The 18,536-nt window shown below is 48.1% G+C and overlaps 1 protein-coding gene across 1 annotated transcript in view; it reads right to left on the bottom strand.

Moving 5' to 3' along the window:
• The window catches only part of akap6 (A kinase (PRKA) anchor protein 6), a 59,666-nt gene that overhangs the window by 20,252 nt on the left and 20,878 nt on the right, over nt 1-18,536 (bottom strand). Inside the window, exon 5 of the mRNA XM_047051441.1 lies at nt 15,001-15,121. Coding sequence (XP_046907397.1) covers nt 15,001-15,121 — 121 coding nt within the window. The remainder of the gene's footprint in view (nt 1-15,000; nt 15,122-18,536) is intronic.

The raw sequence follows: 18,536 nt of genomic DNA, 5'->3' as shown, positions 1-18,536 counted from the left end.
ATGGACTACAGATGGACTATAGGTAGACTAGAGATGGACTACAGATGGACTATAGGTAGACTAGAGATGCACTACAGATGGACTATAGGTAGACTAGAGATGGACTACAGATGGACTATAGGTAGACTAGAGATGCACTACAGATGGACTATAGGTAGACTAGAGATGCACTACAGATGGACTATAGGTAGACTAGAGATGGACTAGAGATTGACCATAGGTAGACTAGATATGCACTACAGATGGACTATAGGTAGACTAGAGATGCACTACAGATGGACTATAGGTAGACTAGAGATGGACTAGAGATTGACCATAGGTAGACTAGAGATGGACTACAGATGGACTAGATGGACCAGATATGGACCAGATGGACCAGAGTTGGACAAGAGACAGAACAGAGATGGACTAGATCAGGGGTGTCGAAGTCCGGTCCTCGAGGGCCGCTGTCCTGCATGTTTTAGATGTTTCCCTGATCCAGCTCACCTGATTTGAATGAAGGGTCGTTATAACAAACCATTTAATTGAATCAGGTGTGTTGGAGCAGGGAAAAATCTAAAACATGCAGGACAGCGGCCCTCGAGGACCGGACTTCGACACCCCTGGACTAGATGGACCAGATATGGACCAGATGGACCAGAGTTGGACAAGAGACAGAACAGAGATGGACTAGGGACAGACTACAGATGAGGTAAAGATTGAGTTGCAATAAGTAGAACCTGAACAACTTATGATACAGATACTGTAGAGATGAGGCAGAGATAAGATCTGAACTACTGACAAGGAATCATGACGAGATAAAGAGGGTTTGAGGAGTAGTGTTGTGTGGGTGCTGTTGACTGCTCTTCAGAAGCTGGGCTGAGCAACAGGGTTGGTTCCAGGAGAGCAAGTGCATTTCTAAGTAAGGATGACAGGTATATGAAACTAGATGGAGGGAATGTGTGTGTGTGTGTTTGTGGGGGGGGGGGGGGGTATGTGTGTGTGTGTGTGTATTTGAGTGCATGGAAAATAACAGAGTGAGCTTCCCCCCCAAAAAGCTAGAAGAGTGGATTTGGATGGAAATAGAAGAAGAGAAAAAAAATCAACAAGCAATCATAACTTTAATTCATTCCACATATTAATGAGCACGAAAGAGTGGAAATGTCAGCAGAAATGCAGTCATACATGGAAACATTTAATGTGTTTTTGTAGATTCATCTTATCCATTAAATTAAAGTTTGTTCAGACTCTGTGACGTGTTGAGACAACAGAAGTAAGATTCCATGAACTGAGGCAGACGCGTCCATATTTAAATGAATTCATACAGTTAACACATTACCTCCCTGGCTATAGGTAGTCCATATGAACACATTACCTCCCTGGCTATAGGTAGTCCATATGAACACATTACCTCCCTGGCTATAGGTAGTCCATATGAACACATTACCTCCCTGGCTATAGGTAGTCCATATGAACACATTACCTGCCTGGCTATAGGTAGTCCATATGAACACATTACCTCCCTGGCTATAGGTAGTCCATATGAACACATTACCTGCCTGGCTATAGGTAGTCAATATGAACACATTACCTGCCTGGCTATAGGTAGTCTATATCATCCGACTATCCGACTATCTTAAGCTATAGTTTCATAATACCCCAAAAGCTCGAAACTCGCCCAACTCACAGCTCTCACTGTGCTAGCTCCAGTATGTGTGTTCGGCTATCTATCAACCGCGGAATTAGACCAGCTTCGACGGCACAGTCTTCACCAAAACAACGCTGACAAATATGATAATGACTTCATCAGTTTTAGTACAAGGGGTGGGGAAGGGGAGGAGAGGGATGGGTGGAGAAGGGGAGCAGAGGGGTGGGGGGTTTGTTTGGTGCCATGCCAACATCCTTAGTTTTGACAATTTGTTGTTGACACTGTCAAAGGATAGGAAGACAGGGGGAGTGAGGGGGGGGGGGTGGTGGAGAGAGGAACAAGGGGAGAAGAGGAGAAGGAGAGATACGGCTCAAAGACCGAGAGAGAGGGAAACGCAAAAAAAAAAACGAGGGAGAGAGAGGAAGGGCAGTGTAATAGAGAAGGAGGGAGAGAGAGGAAGGGCAGTGTAATAGAGAAGGAGGGAGAAAAGGGGAGAGAAGGAGGGAGCGAAAGAGAAGCCCTCTATTGATGTCAGCTCTGTGCAGCTGAGAGGAGAAGGGCTCAGTGTCTCCTCTGAGATGGATGTCCTCCAATCCTGAAAGACCAGGAAGTCCTACCCAGCGTGCTCTCAGAAAAGGAGAGGAAAACATTAAAAACCTGTTAATTCAGATAGAATTACAGACTGCTCCTTTAAGCTAAAAGGAAACCTCTAACTTGTAGAAGGGGTTGTTCATTTTTTTACTGGGTGAAAATCAAATCATTCCTTTCGACAAAGAACAAGCCTCTTTCACTCTCTCTCTGTCTCTGTGTGTCTCTCTTTTTCTCTGCTCAGAAAGCCTGCTGGACAAAAGGTCTTGAAACACTGGTAATTGTCACCATGGTGACCGGGAGAATAAGCCATTTTACTAGTGGTATAGAGCACTGGCATTCAACATTGAGCGAGTCAAGCACTGGAGTTTTCTCTCTATATCTCCATCTCCTTCCACTTCTCTCTTCTCTCTCTCTCTCTTTCTCTCTCTCTCAGTAAGTAGGTAGTCAGTTACACTGGGGCAGCAGGGGACCTTGGATAGTTTTAGCCACATACTCTCCGTTTCCATTTTAATTTAATTCTTTCTTTCCTCTCCCCATCTTCCTCTATCTTTCTTTCCTTTTTTAAACAGGGAAGAACATTTGGATCCTGCTATGTCAGAGCAGATACTGTAGGACTCCATGTCAGAACAGAGGTGTGAAGAGGAGTGCTGATAAGGCTATTATTTTCCAAAACACCTGGTCCAGTCACAGCAGAGGACAGCAGTTGGAATTCTAGAAATTTCTACCGCCTCCTTTAGTCCAATGCGGAAGCGTCATTCATATTTCTGAGTCTACAAGAGGTTCAGCAGACAATGAATCGCCCAATATGCCCACAGACGTGCTGAAAAACCAATGGCTAAACAGAGGGCTCTTTTATAGGAAAATTACAGAAAAGTTTACTTTGGTAATAAAATAAAAAAAATGCAAGTATTGCGGGCGGATACATACAATGCTGCTCCACAAAGCTGAGGGATGGGGTCAAAACACTGTCTCCTTCTGTGTTTAACAACTTGGTTGCAAGCTCAACTGCAATCACACACACACAGACACACACAAACACACAGACAGGCAGTTGAGGAGGTGTGTATGGTTTATGGCTTTGTTTTCTCTCTGTTTCCCTCCTAATGGTTGGGGGCTGAGCCCATAGGAAGCCCATGGCTAATGCTGCCATTCAAGCACAGGACAAAGAGCGCCTTTATCCTCCCCCCCCTCCACCTCGCTCTCTCTCTCTCTCTTCCTGGTCGATCACCCAGAGATCTCCTCTATCTCAGCTTTGGTGGCTTGTATCTTCTCCACTCCTCCTCCACTCATCCCATGTCCTCTCCTCTCAAACGCAGATGTTTTTGTACATATATCATAATAATATACGAATCTAATATCATAAGCCAGCACCATGAGGCCGTAAAACCAGCCCACCATTCCAACCGTCTTCCATCCCTCCCTCCTCTACCCTGTCTGCCTTGCCCTGCCCCTGTTTTTGGTCCCTGCAAAGGGGTCCTGGATATCCTACCATGTGTGTGAGCAGTAATATCATCCTTGGCTGGTCTGGATAAACCTGCTGCCTTGTATGATGGAGAGGTAGAAATAGCAGAAGCTGCAAACTGGACCAGAGCAGGTTCTGCTAAATGACATGAAAGGTTTGGACTCTCCTGTCACTCCTCTCTTTCTCTCCTGGCTTATTCTCTCTATGTCAGAAGGAAATCATACTACACCGACCATGCATTGTTAATTGACGCCTATATTGCATTATCCACGATATAAATTAAATGACAAATATGAAAATGAATTGTGAATCTACTAATAGAAGATCATAAAACAATCTTTTTTAAGTATTGCTCATTAATAATTGAATTCTAATTATATCGAAGGAGGCGGCCGACATTTTCTACCCATTGCTCCCCCTTCGTCCACCCACCCACCGGCCACTCATGACTGATGTGGGTGATGATGGAGATGGATGGAGACCTTGGGATGGAGGGATGAGGGAGGAGATGAGAGAAAGAGGAGAGGTCATTCCTCACTGCAAAAGGCTAAAAAGCAGAACGCCTTCCTCCACTCCAGTGTTTTCCATTCCTCTCTTTCTCTCTCTGCTTTTCTGTCCAGAAAAGCACGGCTCTTCGGTTTCTGCGATGGAAGAAAACGGCGAAGAAAGAGCCAAATCACACATCTTGTCATTGCTCACTCTGTCAGACAAGCATCCCTCAGCTGCTGACCAAGACTTGCTGTTGAGAGGTCATTAAACAGCATTTGGTTTCTTTATGGCAAGTGTGTCTGTGTGTGTGTCTGTGGGTGAGTGCATATATGTATGTCTCCGAGCTTGTGAGTGTGTGTGTGGGTGTGTGTGTGCACGCGCTGATGGGGAACAATGCTAGTCTAAACGCTCGATGGTCTTTATTCTAATGAGTAGGGTGTCAAGGTCAGAAGGAGAGGCTGGTGATAAATGGTACACCACCAGGAACCCAGACACGCTGTGTGTGCGTGTGTGAGCGTGTGTGTGTGAGCGTGTGTGAGCGTGTGTGTGTGTGTGTGTGTGTCTGGTGGGTACTGTATGTGCATGTGTGTCTTTCACTGTGGACTCCAGATTCAGCAATGTATTATAAAGTACAAAACCCATTTAAAAAAAAATATCAAACAGTTGAAGGAGAAATAAACTGTACTGTACGAAACAGTAATTTAATCTAATTCCATCCGCTCATCAGTTGTCTAATAGGGACAAGGACAAAGAGGCAGTTGTAAAACTCTAAGCCTGCAAACAGTGTACCTGTATGGTACGTGACAGTGGGAGACGTCATGGCCTTCCCAGCGTCTCTCTATCCGTCCTGTGGAGTGTTTATGATGAGTGACAGCTCCTAGCAGAGACCCTCCCTGGAGAGACGCCACTACTGACTAATATAGCCGACATCCTCCAGCTCTAAACACTACACGATGCTGCTTGACCCGCCGCCTGTTCCCCAACATTGCTACAGACAGACACCGAGCCCGACGGAGAGACACACTGCCAGACACTCGTCAGGCTGCTTTGAAGGTCTGTGCAGCTGCCTCGACACTTCCTCTAACAGCGGGAGGAGACAGGAAGTCCCTGGAGTAGGATAGCGAACAGCAGAAGAAGAACTTCACACAACACCGCCTCCTCCCCTCCCAGCCAACCACAGGCCTGGCGCTCCAGGAGGATTCCTCACCGAGCTACGGCTCTTTTATCTGCAGCTTAAAGCGATTTACCATTTCAATGTGGTTCTATGTCAAAGACAATCAGCATTTCCCCCCCCCACCCCCCCCCCCCCCCCCCCCCCCCTTCCTCTCTTTTTCACTATTTTTCACTCACTTGCAAAAAAAACGTAATGAAAAATGTAGATATAGGGAGCCGCAACACGAGGCGACAATTACATATGAAATTAGGAGCGGCTCATAGGCTTGTGTAATTTCAGGGTTCTGGGCCGTGGAAATGTAATCTGTCATTAATTAAGATTCTCCTCTGTCGCCTCACATTCATTTTTCTCTCTGTGTAATGTTGACTGGAGCATACCTCACACGCAGGAAGAAGACAGAGTGTGTCTGTGTGTGTGTCTGTGTGTGTGTGTGTGGTGTTGACTGCACGACACACACAAATGTGTGTAAACACACACAAATGTCAACTAAACTGTGGATGTACAGTATTCATCAGAATGTTCTGGATGGGTTCAAGATCCATGGTTCTGCATAGTGTAGGAGGTATGCTTGTCCTTTTAGATGGCTTGTCGGCATATCAGAACCAGAGGCGTGATGTCATCGTTGTTGCTACTGTGTGAGGACCCGCCATGCCCACTCTGTCTTTCACACATCGATTCGGCTCCGCTGGCCGGCTTGATGCCGCCACAACCATGACTCCTCATTCCATGTCCGTACCTTTGACACCAAACTGCGAGGCAGCATAAAGGCACAACACTGCCACCTTGAAAAGGCTGGGTGAAGGCTCTGGTGTCTGTACATCAGAAGAGGAGCCAGCGGGACAGGATACACACCAGGAAGGGAAGTGTGGGGTGACACTCAAGCAGCCCGGGGGAACACGCTGTGTGTGTGTGTGTGTGTGTGTGTGTGTGTGTTGTCTAACTATGTCACCAAGGAAGTGAAGTGAAGTGTGTGTGTGTGTACTGTATATCATCACAGCACAGAGGACACAGACACACAACTGTGTGACTGTATCCACTGACACTGCTCCCATCCTGGCTGCCGGCCAATCAAATGAAAGGAGGCTGCTTGGTTGTTGGCCCCTCATTCAGGAAGGAGAAATGAAAGCGAGGGAGAGGGCCAATATTACGTCACTGCATCAACATGCCATTAAAGTTGTCCTCTAGACTAAAAGCTAGCCAGCTTTAAATTAGAATGATCCATCTGCAATATGTATCCTCCAATAACTACTGTACTGACCTGTTACTGGAGACTTCTCCTTTCCCCTCACTCTTCGCCCTCTCTCTTTCTCCCACACCTCTTTCTCCCCCTCCCCCATTTATTTCTCTCTTTCTCTGTCTCTCGTTCTTTCAGTTTCTCTTTCTGTCTCTTTCTCTTCTTTCTCTCTGTCAGAATGTTGGAAGTATTCAGTAACAATTAGGGGAAAGAATCTGTCCCCACCCCACCCAGCCCTCCATCTCTGCTGTCATGCTGGACGTGTGAACTCCCCCCCCTCTGTTCCCACAAAGTAACCCCCCCCCTCCTTTCTGGATGGAATGCTAACATCAGACCATCGCCTAGCTACAGGGAAATGCCTTTTTGCTCAATGGTCTACACAGAAAACAGAGAATGTGTGTTGCGTGTGTGCGTATGTGTGCGTGCAGGGGGCAAGGGAAGTAGAGAGATGTCGTTTGTGGAAAGAAAAACGTAGAGAGAGGTGGTGAGAGAGAGACAGAGAGAGAGACACGGAGAGACACAAAGAGAGACAGAGCGACATAGGGGGAGAGAAACAGAGAGAGACAGAGACAAAAAGTCAGACAGAGAGAGAAACAGAGAGAGACAGAAAGAGAGGGAGACAGAGATCGAGATGCCCCCCCCCCCACACACACACACACATACACATACACCCCCACCCCACACCCCCACACCCAGTGAGAGACAGACAGACACAGTAGCTGATAAGCTGCTGGAGGGTCTCAGAGGCATGGCCCGACAAAGACACCCTGGCAGGACTGGAGATGATCCTCTCCTCTATACTGGACCTCTCACTGTCTGGATCCACATCCATACACCCTAGTAGGGACTGACTCACACACACACACAGACACACACCCTTCTAACAGACAATCCTCCCGTAGCTTGCCTTTCTCTCTGTGTCTTTGAGTAACATTCCAGCGGGCCAAGTGTGTGTGTGGCTGTTGTATGTCTCTGGTGAGGAGGCCCTGGCAATACTGTCCAGTATGCCTCCATACTAACCAGAAGCTTTACTAATGAATCCACACACTCATTTCCCTACCCTGAATTCAGCCCCAACCAGACAGAGTGGTAAATGGTATGCTTTGCTCTTGTCAACAGCCATATTTGTATTAGTGAATAATGCATCGGCTTGTAATGGGACCACCATCAGAAGTGCTGACAACTAAAATATTTGGGAGCGAAGAAACACCAGATTCACTCAGTCTCTTGGGCTTCCCGCGCTCTGCTAGATGATAATAACAATCTAGATATTGAGACTGTAGCATACCGGGTCTGAAGAAGGGCTGGTATGGCTGCCTGCCTGCCTGCCTGCCTGCCTGCCTGCCTGCCTGCCTGCCTGCCTGCCTGCCTGCCTGCCTGCCTGCCTGCCTGCCTGTCTATCTATCTGTCTGTCTGTCTGTCTGTCTGTCTGTCTGTCTGTCTGTCTGTCTGTCTGTCTGTCTGTCTGTCTGTCTGTCTGTCTGTCTGTCTGCCATGCCTGCCTGTCACATCCACCATGGAGGGTCCTGTCCTTGACTCTCACAATCCCCCCACAGACACAGCTGCGGCTAGCCCCTGGCTGCTGGGGGAGAGTCTGCCATCTAGTGTTAATCTGAGAGTACTGCACCTAGTCTGAGGTCAAGTTGTGGTCTCCTCACCTTGTCTAGAGGGTTACTTACAGTAGACCTAAAGACTGAGCCTGGATCAAGGATTAGTATCTCAGAATCTGGAGAACACGTCATACACATGACAGCCTGACTGCCCGTGACGGTTGTGGTGATGTTGTGTGTGCTTTCCATGGAAGGGATGGAGGGATAGAGGGGTGGAGGGGTGAGGGGTGGAGGGATAGAGGGGTGGAGGGATAGAGGGGTGGAGGGATAGAGGGGTGGAGGGGTGAGGGGGGTGGAGGGATAGAGGGGTTGAGGGATAGAGGGGTGGAGGGATAGAGGGGTGGAGGGATAGAGGGGTGGAGGGATAGAGGGGTGGAGGGGTGAGGGGTGGAGGGATAGAGGGGTTGAGGGATAGAGGGGTGGAGGGATAGAGGGGTGGAGGGATAGAGGGGTGGAGGGATAGAGGGGTGGAGGGGTGAGGGGTGGAGGGATAGAGGGGTGGAGGGATAGAGGGGTGGAGGGATATACAGGGGTGGAGGGGTGAGGGGTGAGGGGTGGAGGGATAGAGGGGTGGAGGGATAGAGGGGTGGAGGGATAGAGGGATGGAGGGATAGAGGGGTGGAGGGATAGAGGGATGGAGGGATAGAGGGGTGGATGGATAGAGGGGTGGAGGGGTGAGGGGTGTGTGTTTCAAGAACATCATGTTCTACCCCACAGAACAGACTTCTTTTTTTACCCACACACACACATGCACGCAAACCAAAGCAACAAGCAGGCAAACCAGTAAGCAACGACAGCTTTAAACTCAACACACACTCCCTTAAACCTAGCCTTTCAAGTGTTGTTATGGCAACATGACCAGTAATGGGAGAATCAAGCGGTGCTTGTGGATCGATCCTGCTGCTCTCCATACTCACCCACCTCCACACACACCTCGGCCTCTCTGGCCACCGTCACAGAATACCTTAGTGTGTGCGTGTGCATTCCTGCATGTGTATGAGTGTGTGTTGTGTGAGTGTGTTGTGTGTGTGTGAGTGTGTTGTGTGTGTGTGAGTGTGTTGTGTGTTGTGTGTGAGTGTGAAGCATCACACAGGGGTCCTTCTGTAGGTTCCAGGCTCACTACGCTAGCGTGAGACTGATTGGGTTTTAGAAGAGAGTTAATGAGCAGGTGTGTGTGCTCGTGTGTGTGTGTGTGTGTGTGCGGCGGGCTCCAGCCTGGCGTCCCCAGTAGCACCATGGGCTATTTGAAATTAGAATCTAGCAATGGGGTAGCCGCGATAAGCATTGTCATTAGCTTGGCTACCATAGAACCAGCCGGAAGGAGGTAGAAAACGGAGGAGGAGGGGTCTGGTGGACTGGCAGACAGTTATGGACAGAAGGAGAGGAAGAGAGACAGAGCGCTAAAACCATGTTTTTACAGAAGAAAAAAAATATTTGTTGTTGACCAACTATAATAATGTATTGTGTGCGTTGGTGCACGTGTTTCTGTATTTGTGTGTTTGTTTACACACGTGTGAGAGACAGAGGGTGTTGCATTTATCATTGAGGCTTCAGAAAATCTGAGTTCAATGTTCCTTTGCCACCAGAAAAAGCATCTGGCCATACTGTAGCTTGATCTTTGATTGGACATCCTCAAACTACAAGGCTTGATCTCTGATTGGATGTCCTCAAACTACAAGGCTTGATCTGTGATTGGTCATTCAGAGCTACAAGGCTGGCTTCTTGTTGCATCTCTCCCCTGAGGTACGACAGTCATTCTTTGAACCCACACACACATTACAGGCTGCCATCTGGCACAAGCACTTCACCAACACACACACACACGCACACACACACAGAGAGATGCTTGCACAATGCACAGCGCATCGTGCACACAAACCTGCAAACCAACAAGACAGCTTGGAAACACACACAGTCACAGTGAACACACGTCCAAACTGCTTAGTGTACAGTGTGCTGGCACATGCATGAGCACACAGGGGGGAAAACTCTTCATCCCTCACACTGAGGTCTTTGTGCACCAACACTGGCATCTGACCCAACACTGCTGATAGAGGAGGGAGAGGAGGGGAGGAGAGGAGAGGAAAAGAGGAGAGGGGAGGACAGGAGAGTGGTGGATGTACTGAGGAGTGACTGTCGGGTGACTGTCTTTTGGCTGGGCAGGGTACCAGGGTGAAGATAAGGGTGAGAGGGTCAAAAAGTACAGGCTATCATGCTGGCTGGGATGAGACGGTGAGAGAGAGGGTGAGAGAGTGAGAGGATGAGAAGCTGAGAATGTGTAGACCAGGCTAGGGTGGACGTGGGCTCAGACGACAGGTGGCTGACAGACAGGACAGAGGCTAGATGTCAGAGAACGACCCTTTTCTAGAAGGGAGACAAAAAGATGGAGGGATAGACAGAGACAGAGAGACAGCAAGGGAGAGAGAAGGAAATCAAAAGCGAGAGTTAGGAATGGAAGAAAAGTAAAGAGAAAAGGAAGAGGAAGAGAGAAAGAGACAGGGGGAAAGAAAGACCGAGGGAGAGCCAAGGCCTGCCATCCTTTGCCACGTGGTCAGATGCCCGGGCCAGCACTGGCACAATCACAGGATTGTTCACAGCCTGGCTCTGTGGCCAGCACCAGGACTGGATGGCCACTGTGCTATAATCACATTTCTCTACGCCCGTTTAGATAACAGTGGATACAGAGTGAGCAGTGGTGGATGGATAAAATACAAATGTTGTCATGTAGTGTGGTTTGACAGTATCAAAACGTACTGAGGCAGGAATGAATCAAAATTACGATCTCTCCTGCTCTCTTTCTCTCTCTCTTTCTCTCTCTCTCGTTCTCTCTCACACACACACATACATACACACACACAATCAAACTCCTGTGAGGACTGCACAGTGCTCCTGTGACTGCCAGGGTGTATTAACCGTTGCAAGCCGTCCCGGAAGAGTTGTATTAATCGCTAAGTCGCAGCCTCAAAAAAAAAACTTTTGTTTACTTTTGGAAGTGGCTGCGGGGGTTGCCATGGATACGGGCTGAATCGTAGCATTCTGGAAGCACACTGTGTCTTTTAATTACGTTTGGGGGTCCGTTCACACTGAAGGGAGGCAGGGAAGGAGGGGGGAGGGATGAGGGAGGAGGGATGAGGGAGGAGGGATGAGGGGGGAGGGATGAGGGGAGGCAGGACACTCCACGCCCTCATTAGGGGAAGGATGGAGGGAGGAGAAGGAGGGATGGAAGAGGGAGGAGAAGCCACTCTCGGGCCACAATCTAAAGAAAGAGAAAATCACAGACAGATCAACAAAACGGGACTGTGAAAGCAAATAACTGTTGTTATCATCCAGAGAACTTCAGTCAAATTTCAGTAGGATGTCAGTGAAATTTCTGTGGCACCGAGGCTGGTCCGAGAGATGTTTACAATTACCCTCAGTAGACAACAAGACAGGCCTTTATCTGGGCCAGACATGGAGGGAAAACCACATGCATACCAACACTGTTCACTCTGTCCTTTAACCTTTACTCCATACTGCTCAACATGAAATATACAGTACCATCCACTCATGCATGGGTGTGTGTGTGTGTGTGTGTGTATGTGTATGCGTGTGTGTGTGTGTGTGTGTATGTGTGCATGTGTGCGTGTTGATCCTGTGCCAGTATATAGCTATCTGACAGTGAGTGACTGTTGTGAAAGCACCATGGAGCTCAATCCACACATTAAACACCACCTGCTCACACTACATAAAACACACACAGACGCTTGAAGTAGTGCACACACAGACACACACACACACACACACACACACACACACACACACACACACACACACACTGACACTGCGTCATTCTTCCTGTAGATACACCAACAGACTCATGTAGGCAGACATAATGCAGATCAACACCCTTGGTTGTTTCCGCAAACACACACACACAATAATCCTTCACTGACTACCATCGAACCATAACACACACACACACCTGCTAATCCTTTCCTGAAAGCTATCAACCAAACAATGAAGCAACTACTGTATCTACCACCATTCTAGAATGCATTTATCAACCTTCTAGACCCTACATGAACATTCGAGAATACATTACCCGCGTTCTAGTCAATATATTAACCTTGTACAACCTACAGCGGTGACTAGCAGTAGCAGCCTTCCAGAAGCTTCTACTGTGTGCCTCTTCAGATGCTTGGTTCTAACAGGCTGATGGAGGAGCAGCCATAATGGAGGTTGTGTTCTTCCAGGGAGAGACAGCCACACACACACACGCCACCGTCACACAAGGAGACAGAAAAACACACACATTCTGCTGTTGCCGTGGTCACAGCCAGACACCTGAAGTCACCATTGAGGAAGCAGAAAGGTTTCCTGGTGAACTCCACCTGCTCCATGCCGCAGCAGATCCTACAGCTGACCACTGGAAGAATCCTACAGAACAACATCTCTTGGCTCTGTCGGATGTCTGAGTGAAAGAGGACTGGCCACAGGACAGAGCACAGAGACCTTCACCAGGAGAAGATACACTGTCAAGACTTAATCAATATTTCACAAAGAAACTTAACACCAGATCCAAGGTGATCTAATATTCATGTATGCATCACGATTATGAATATTCATTCCGAGATGAATACCTGAGTCTCCTATGAACAAATTAGGCTGATCTTTTACCCTAATCAATAATTTGCAGGTGATTGTCATTGGCGGCTTGATAAATAATGTATCGTCAAACAAAAATATATTCCAACCACAAAGTTGCATCCTGAAACCTCCCTGTATGACAATAGGGTAACTAAACCCATCCCAATGTTCTCTCCATGCTGTAACACACACACTCACACACACACACACACACACACACACACACACACACACACACACCCCTGTGACCCAGGAGGCTTCCGACACATCTGAGAACACACACACACACGTAGGACAAGCGGCGCTTGACGTTTGAACGCCAGTCAGGGATGTCGCTCCGCAGAGAACCACTCCACTGTTGTTGTTTCTTTGACATCTAAAAATGAGCAAAACACACAACAAAAAGAGGAGTTTGATGAAATGTCAGAACGGGGAAGCGGACCCTGACATCTCGGTGTGTCTCGTGGATTTGGCAGATTGGGAGTGAACTGTATAGAACTCCAGTCTGGTTTCTGTTGGACGTATAAAAGCTTCTTTACTAATGAAGAGATAGGCTGTGTGGTATTTTACTGCAGTAGAACCGCACATATGACTAATGGGGAGGTCAATATGCAAGATGAGACAGAAGATTAGTTTTGACCTTGAAGGTGACCTTCGTGGGGGTTTTGGAAATGAAAATGAGAGCGGATGGGGGAGGAGAGAGAGCGAGCGAGAGAGAAAAGGAGAAAGCAAGACAGAAAAGGAGAGAGAGAGAGACAGAGAGAGAGAGACAGACAGAGAGAGAGAGAAGGGGGAAGGGTGTTACTGGTCATTATATTGTTTGCTGCTCTGAAGGTGGTTATTAATTTTATTTCTTCATGATTCACAGTCTGCTGTTCTGAAGTCTGCCATATGTTCACAGCCATTCAAGGATGACGAGTGTCAGAAGTGGTACAATAAAAACAGACTAAATGAGCCTGATTTACTGTCTGCTCTGTTCTGCCCTGCTCTCATCTGCTCTGCTCTCATCTGCTCTGCTCTACTCTCATCTGCTCTGCTCTCATCTGCTCTGCTCTGCCCTGCTCTCATCTGCTCTACCTCATCATCTGATAAGCTGTGTGTGTGTTTACAAGTCTGTGTGTGTGTGTGTGTCTGTGTGTGTGTGTGTGTGTCTGTGAGTGTGTGTGTGTGTGTGTCTGTGAGTATGTGAGTATGTGTGTGTGTGTGTGTCTGTGAGTGTGTTTGCAACTGTGTGTCCTATTTAGATGAAACAGACCAAGCAGCAGACTACTACATATTTATCTGAGGAGAGAGGGAACCAAATCAATATCATGGCTCAAATCAGTTGGCTTTAATCATCAACAAACATATTGACCTGACACAATATGGGCACTTTTATCTATCACTAATAAAAATGCATTGAGAAAAGAGCTGTATGAAGGCTGATGGAGGACTCTCTTCCTCCATCAGCACTTTGGATCACTCCTTCCTGATGGTGCCTCACCTGCTCTCTTCCTCTCTCTCTCTCTCTCTCTCTCTCTCTCTCTCTCTCTCTCTCTCTCTCTCTCTCTCTCTCTGTCTCTCTCTGTCTATCTCTCTCTCTCTCTCTGTCTCTCTCTCTGTCTCTCTCTGTCTATCTCTCTCTCTCTCTCTCTCTCTCTCTCTCTGTCTCTCTCTCTCTCTCTCTCTCTCTCTCTCTCTCTCTCTCTCTCTCTCTCTCTCTCTCTCTCTCTCTCTGTCTCTCTCTGTCTCTCTCTGTCTCTCTCAGTATATCTGTCTCTGCCTTTCTACCTCCCTGAAACTACTCTTTCTCTCTCTTATTCTCTCTCACTTCTCTCCTTTATGTTACCTTCATCGTCACATCTCTGACTCTTATGAAGTGACACCTAAAGGAATTTGATAAAAGGAGTACTGAAACAATAAAAAAAATCACACACACACACACGTGGGCGAATCCACGGAGGCCTCCTGGGGGCCTGCTGTCTGGTAATCACATTCTCCCTGTTCAAACTGAGGCCCACCGGGATGGAGGGATGGACGGATGGAGAGATGGAGGGATGGAGAGATGGAGAGATGGAGAGATGGAGAGATGGAGGGATGGAGGGATGGAGAGATGGAGAGATGGAGGGATGGAGGGATGGAGGGATGGAGGGATGGAGAGATGGAGGGATGGAGAGAAGGAGGGATGGAGAAAAGGAGCAGACTAACCTTGTAGAGATGCTGCCTCTGCTCCTCCGACATCATCAGCTCATGGCTGTCCGTCACCACTGAATCCATGTCCATCAGCCAATCCCAGAGCTCCTGGTACTCTGCTTCAAACTCCTGCAGGCTGAGGAGAGGAGAAGAGAAGAGGAGAGAAAAGAAGAGAGGAGAAGAAGAGGGGAGAAGAGGAGAAGAAAAGAGGAGAGGAGAAGAGGAGAGGAGAGGAGAAGAGGAGGATAGAGAAAAGAAGAGATTAGTGTGGACCATGACATGATTTCAACTTATCCAAACCTCAAGTCCCCACATCAAGCCTGCTACCCCCAGAGCCTCCCCCAGAACCCCCCACAGCTCTCCTAGCCACCCCGCCCCGCCCCACCCCACCCCAACAACCAATGAAACAACATCAATTATTTATGACAGGAATGAGGGGCAATTGCTCAAACGCACACATTACTGTCAGTGTAAGTGTGAGGGGTGACTACAGCTTTATTAACATCAGAGATGCAGTGTGGCTCGGACGGGCACACTGGAGAGAATTCTGACTGGTCTGTCACACAGCTGGTGCTCTCCCACACACACACACACACACACACACACATACATACTCACTCACAGCAATCTAGAGAATAGAGTCCCTAGACTAAGTGTGGAAAAGAAAACTGTGAATGAAATTACATAAATAAACGACAGAGCCAGTAGTCATTATGCACACATGCAGAATCGTTTAAACATAAAAGCAAACACACACACACAAACGGTTTATATTTCAATTAACCAGTGCAATACATTTAGCAAAGTTATACTATTGACTTTCGCCCGTTCATGTGTCATTTTGAGTGCCTGGTTGCAAACTAATTAGCATCTCTGAGATGAAAAAAAACTGCCACAACAAAAACCCACAACAGGAGGAATATCTCAGAGTCCTAGCTACACAACGCATCACTTCCACGAGAGCAGGAAGGAAGAAATGATGTGACAAGAACTCTGGGAGAGGAAGTCCTCCCAGAGGCTCTCAGCTCATTATACAGAAGAAGAAATAATGCATGTTCTACCTTTCCTTTCCTGCATGTGGTATGTGTGTGTGTGTGTAGTAGTAAAATGAATAAAAATGTAAATGAATAAAAATGTAGATGTAAAAAAAAACAGACATTTGTACAAGTAGCAGTTAATAGATAATATTCAAACAAAAGTGTTGTTTTCTCTCGTGTCTCCTCCACGCTAATGCTAAACTAACTGCTTGTAATCTCCGGGGGCAGGATGTTAACAGGCTGGTGGGCTAGGAGAACACAGGATGTCGTCTGACAGTGGGATGCAGGGAGACGGGAGAGCTTCAGCCTTCTGAACTGTCATCTTCCCCCCCCCGTCAGCAGGCTCTGCCTGTGTACCGAGCACTAACCGTACATCTACTCAGTCTTCCTCTCCCCCCCCCTTCATCCTTTCTGTTTAGCACCTTCACTCTCTCTCCCTCCCTACCTCTCGTTCACTCCCTTTCTCTCTTTCTCTGCCTCTCTCCCTTCCCCCCCCTCTCTCTCTCCTTCCCCCTCTCCCCTCTGACAGGTAGGAGAGGAGGCATGCGTTCAATGTTCAGTGCAGTCTATGAGGTGTGCGAGATGGCTGCAGCGGCCCCGGCTGACAGTCCGCAGCGTCACAATGGATGTGTCTCCTCTCCTCTATTCTCTCCAAACCCATTTCACATCCATCTCCCCTCCGCTCGGAGGACGTCCGCCTGGCAGACAGCAGCTCTGCTCTACTGTAGCTGAGAGAGCACCTGAGCAGCAGCCAGTCACACACACACACCAGCACGCTCGCACACACACACCAGCACGCTCGCACACACACACCAGCACGCTCGCACACACACACACACACCAGCACGCTCACACACACACACCAGCACGCTCGCACACACACACACACACCAGCACGCTCGCACACACACACACTCAAACACGCACACACCAGCACGCTCGCACACACACTCAAATACACACACAGACGAGTGCACATATGGGCAAACACACACTAGCATGTTCAAGCACACAGGCCCTCACACGCATACACACACAAGTGCACGCACACACACACACAGAGACAAACATACACACACGTGTATAAGAAAGGAAAGTAGGGCATGTGTTATTGACGAGCCTCACATCTGATTTCAGGTGACACGTTTAATGGGGAAGACCATTCAGAGGGGGTTGTCTCGAGGGGGGCCCTTATGGGGGGGCACACCCCTGTGCCCTCAACGGTGGGGTTACTGCGGCAGGGGGGTGGGGGGGTCTCTAGAGAGGCATGCTGGTATAGTGTTGAAGTCCATCACATCTGGAATACCACATATACAGATGGAAAGGCAGAGAGATGAAGGGTTTTTGAGCGATGGAGGGAGAATAGATGGAGGGGTAGAGAGACAGAGGGGTAGAGATGAAAGGGTAGACAGATAGAGGAGTAGAGATATACAGGTAGACAGATAGAGGAGAAGGGAGGTAGAGAGATAGAGGAGAAGGGGTAAGGGATATAATTGAAGAGGGATGGAGAGGTTACTAGACTGAAAGAAATAAAGGGGTGAATGGATAGAGAGGCACACAGAGAGAGGCAGACTAATAGAGAGGTAGAGAGATAGAGAGGTGGAGAAGATAGACATGTTGTGAGATGGATGGAAATGTAGAGAGATAGATGTGTAGGCATGGAGAGGTAGAAAGACAGAGTCAGAGAGATGGAGAGAGAGGGAGAGATAGAGAGGTAGAGAGCTGGATGGAGATGTACAGAGATAGATGGATAGAGACATGGAGAGGTAGAGAGATAGAGGCAGAGAGAGATAGAGAGGCAGAGAGGCAGAGAGAGTCAGGACAGGAGGGTGGACCTGGACAGGTTCTCCCTGCAGGCTGAAGGCTGCAGGCTGCAGGCACCGCGCAGAAGGAGGCCACAGAGTCAAAACAATGAATCCCTGAGCAGCTAGACGTCATTAACATTCAGAGGACCAGGACTGGTTTCCACCAAATCAATCATTAGAATGAGAGCTTTCACAGCATTAACAGCAAAGCCTTCTAGCAAGCCAGGACACACACTCACACACTGAACATTCACTCATTCACTCTGTTCTTCTGTGTGTGTGTGTGTGTGTGTGTGTTGCTCCTGTGTGGTTGTGATAAACACAGAGGGTGGCAGCTCCTCAAAGTAAGCCATGAAACAGCAGAGAGAACCATGACCAAGCTGGAGGAGTGGTGGACTAGCTGTTGCTAGGATGATAGGATGCGTGTGTGTCGGTGTGTCGGTGTGTGGGACCATGACCAAGCCAGGAACCTGGTGAGTTTATGCTGTAGCAGGCAGATTACAATGTTAGCAGTGTGAAGCTAACATGATAGTGCCTGTTTGACATCTCATTGTACTGTGAACAAACAGAGCGAGGGCCTGGTGACAGGGTACTGCTCTTCTCTTTAAGGTCCATGATGTTGAAAACCTAGAACTGGAGCACATGTTATGCATCTATACTGTGAGCCACTGTGTTCTATTGACAAATGTTTTACTCTCCTCCCCCTCTC

The sequence above is a fragment of the Hypomesus transpacificus genome, chromosome 3, assembly GCF_021917145.1.
Source record: "Hypomesus transpacificus isolate Combined female chromosome 3, fHypTra1, whole genome shotgun sequence".
Classification (NCBI taxonomy): Eukaryota; Metazoa; Chordata; class Actinopteri; order Osmeriformes; family Osmeridae; genus Hypomesus; species Hypomesus transpacificus.
This window is presented reverse-complemented; position numbering and strand designations above follow the sequence as displayed.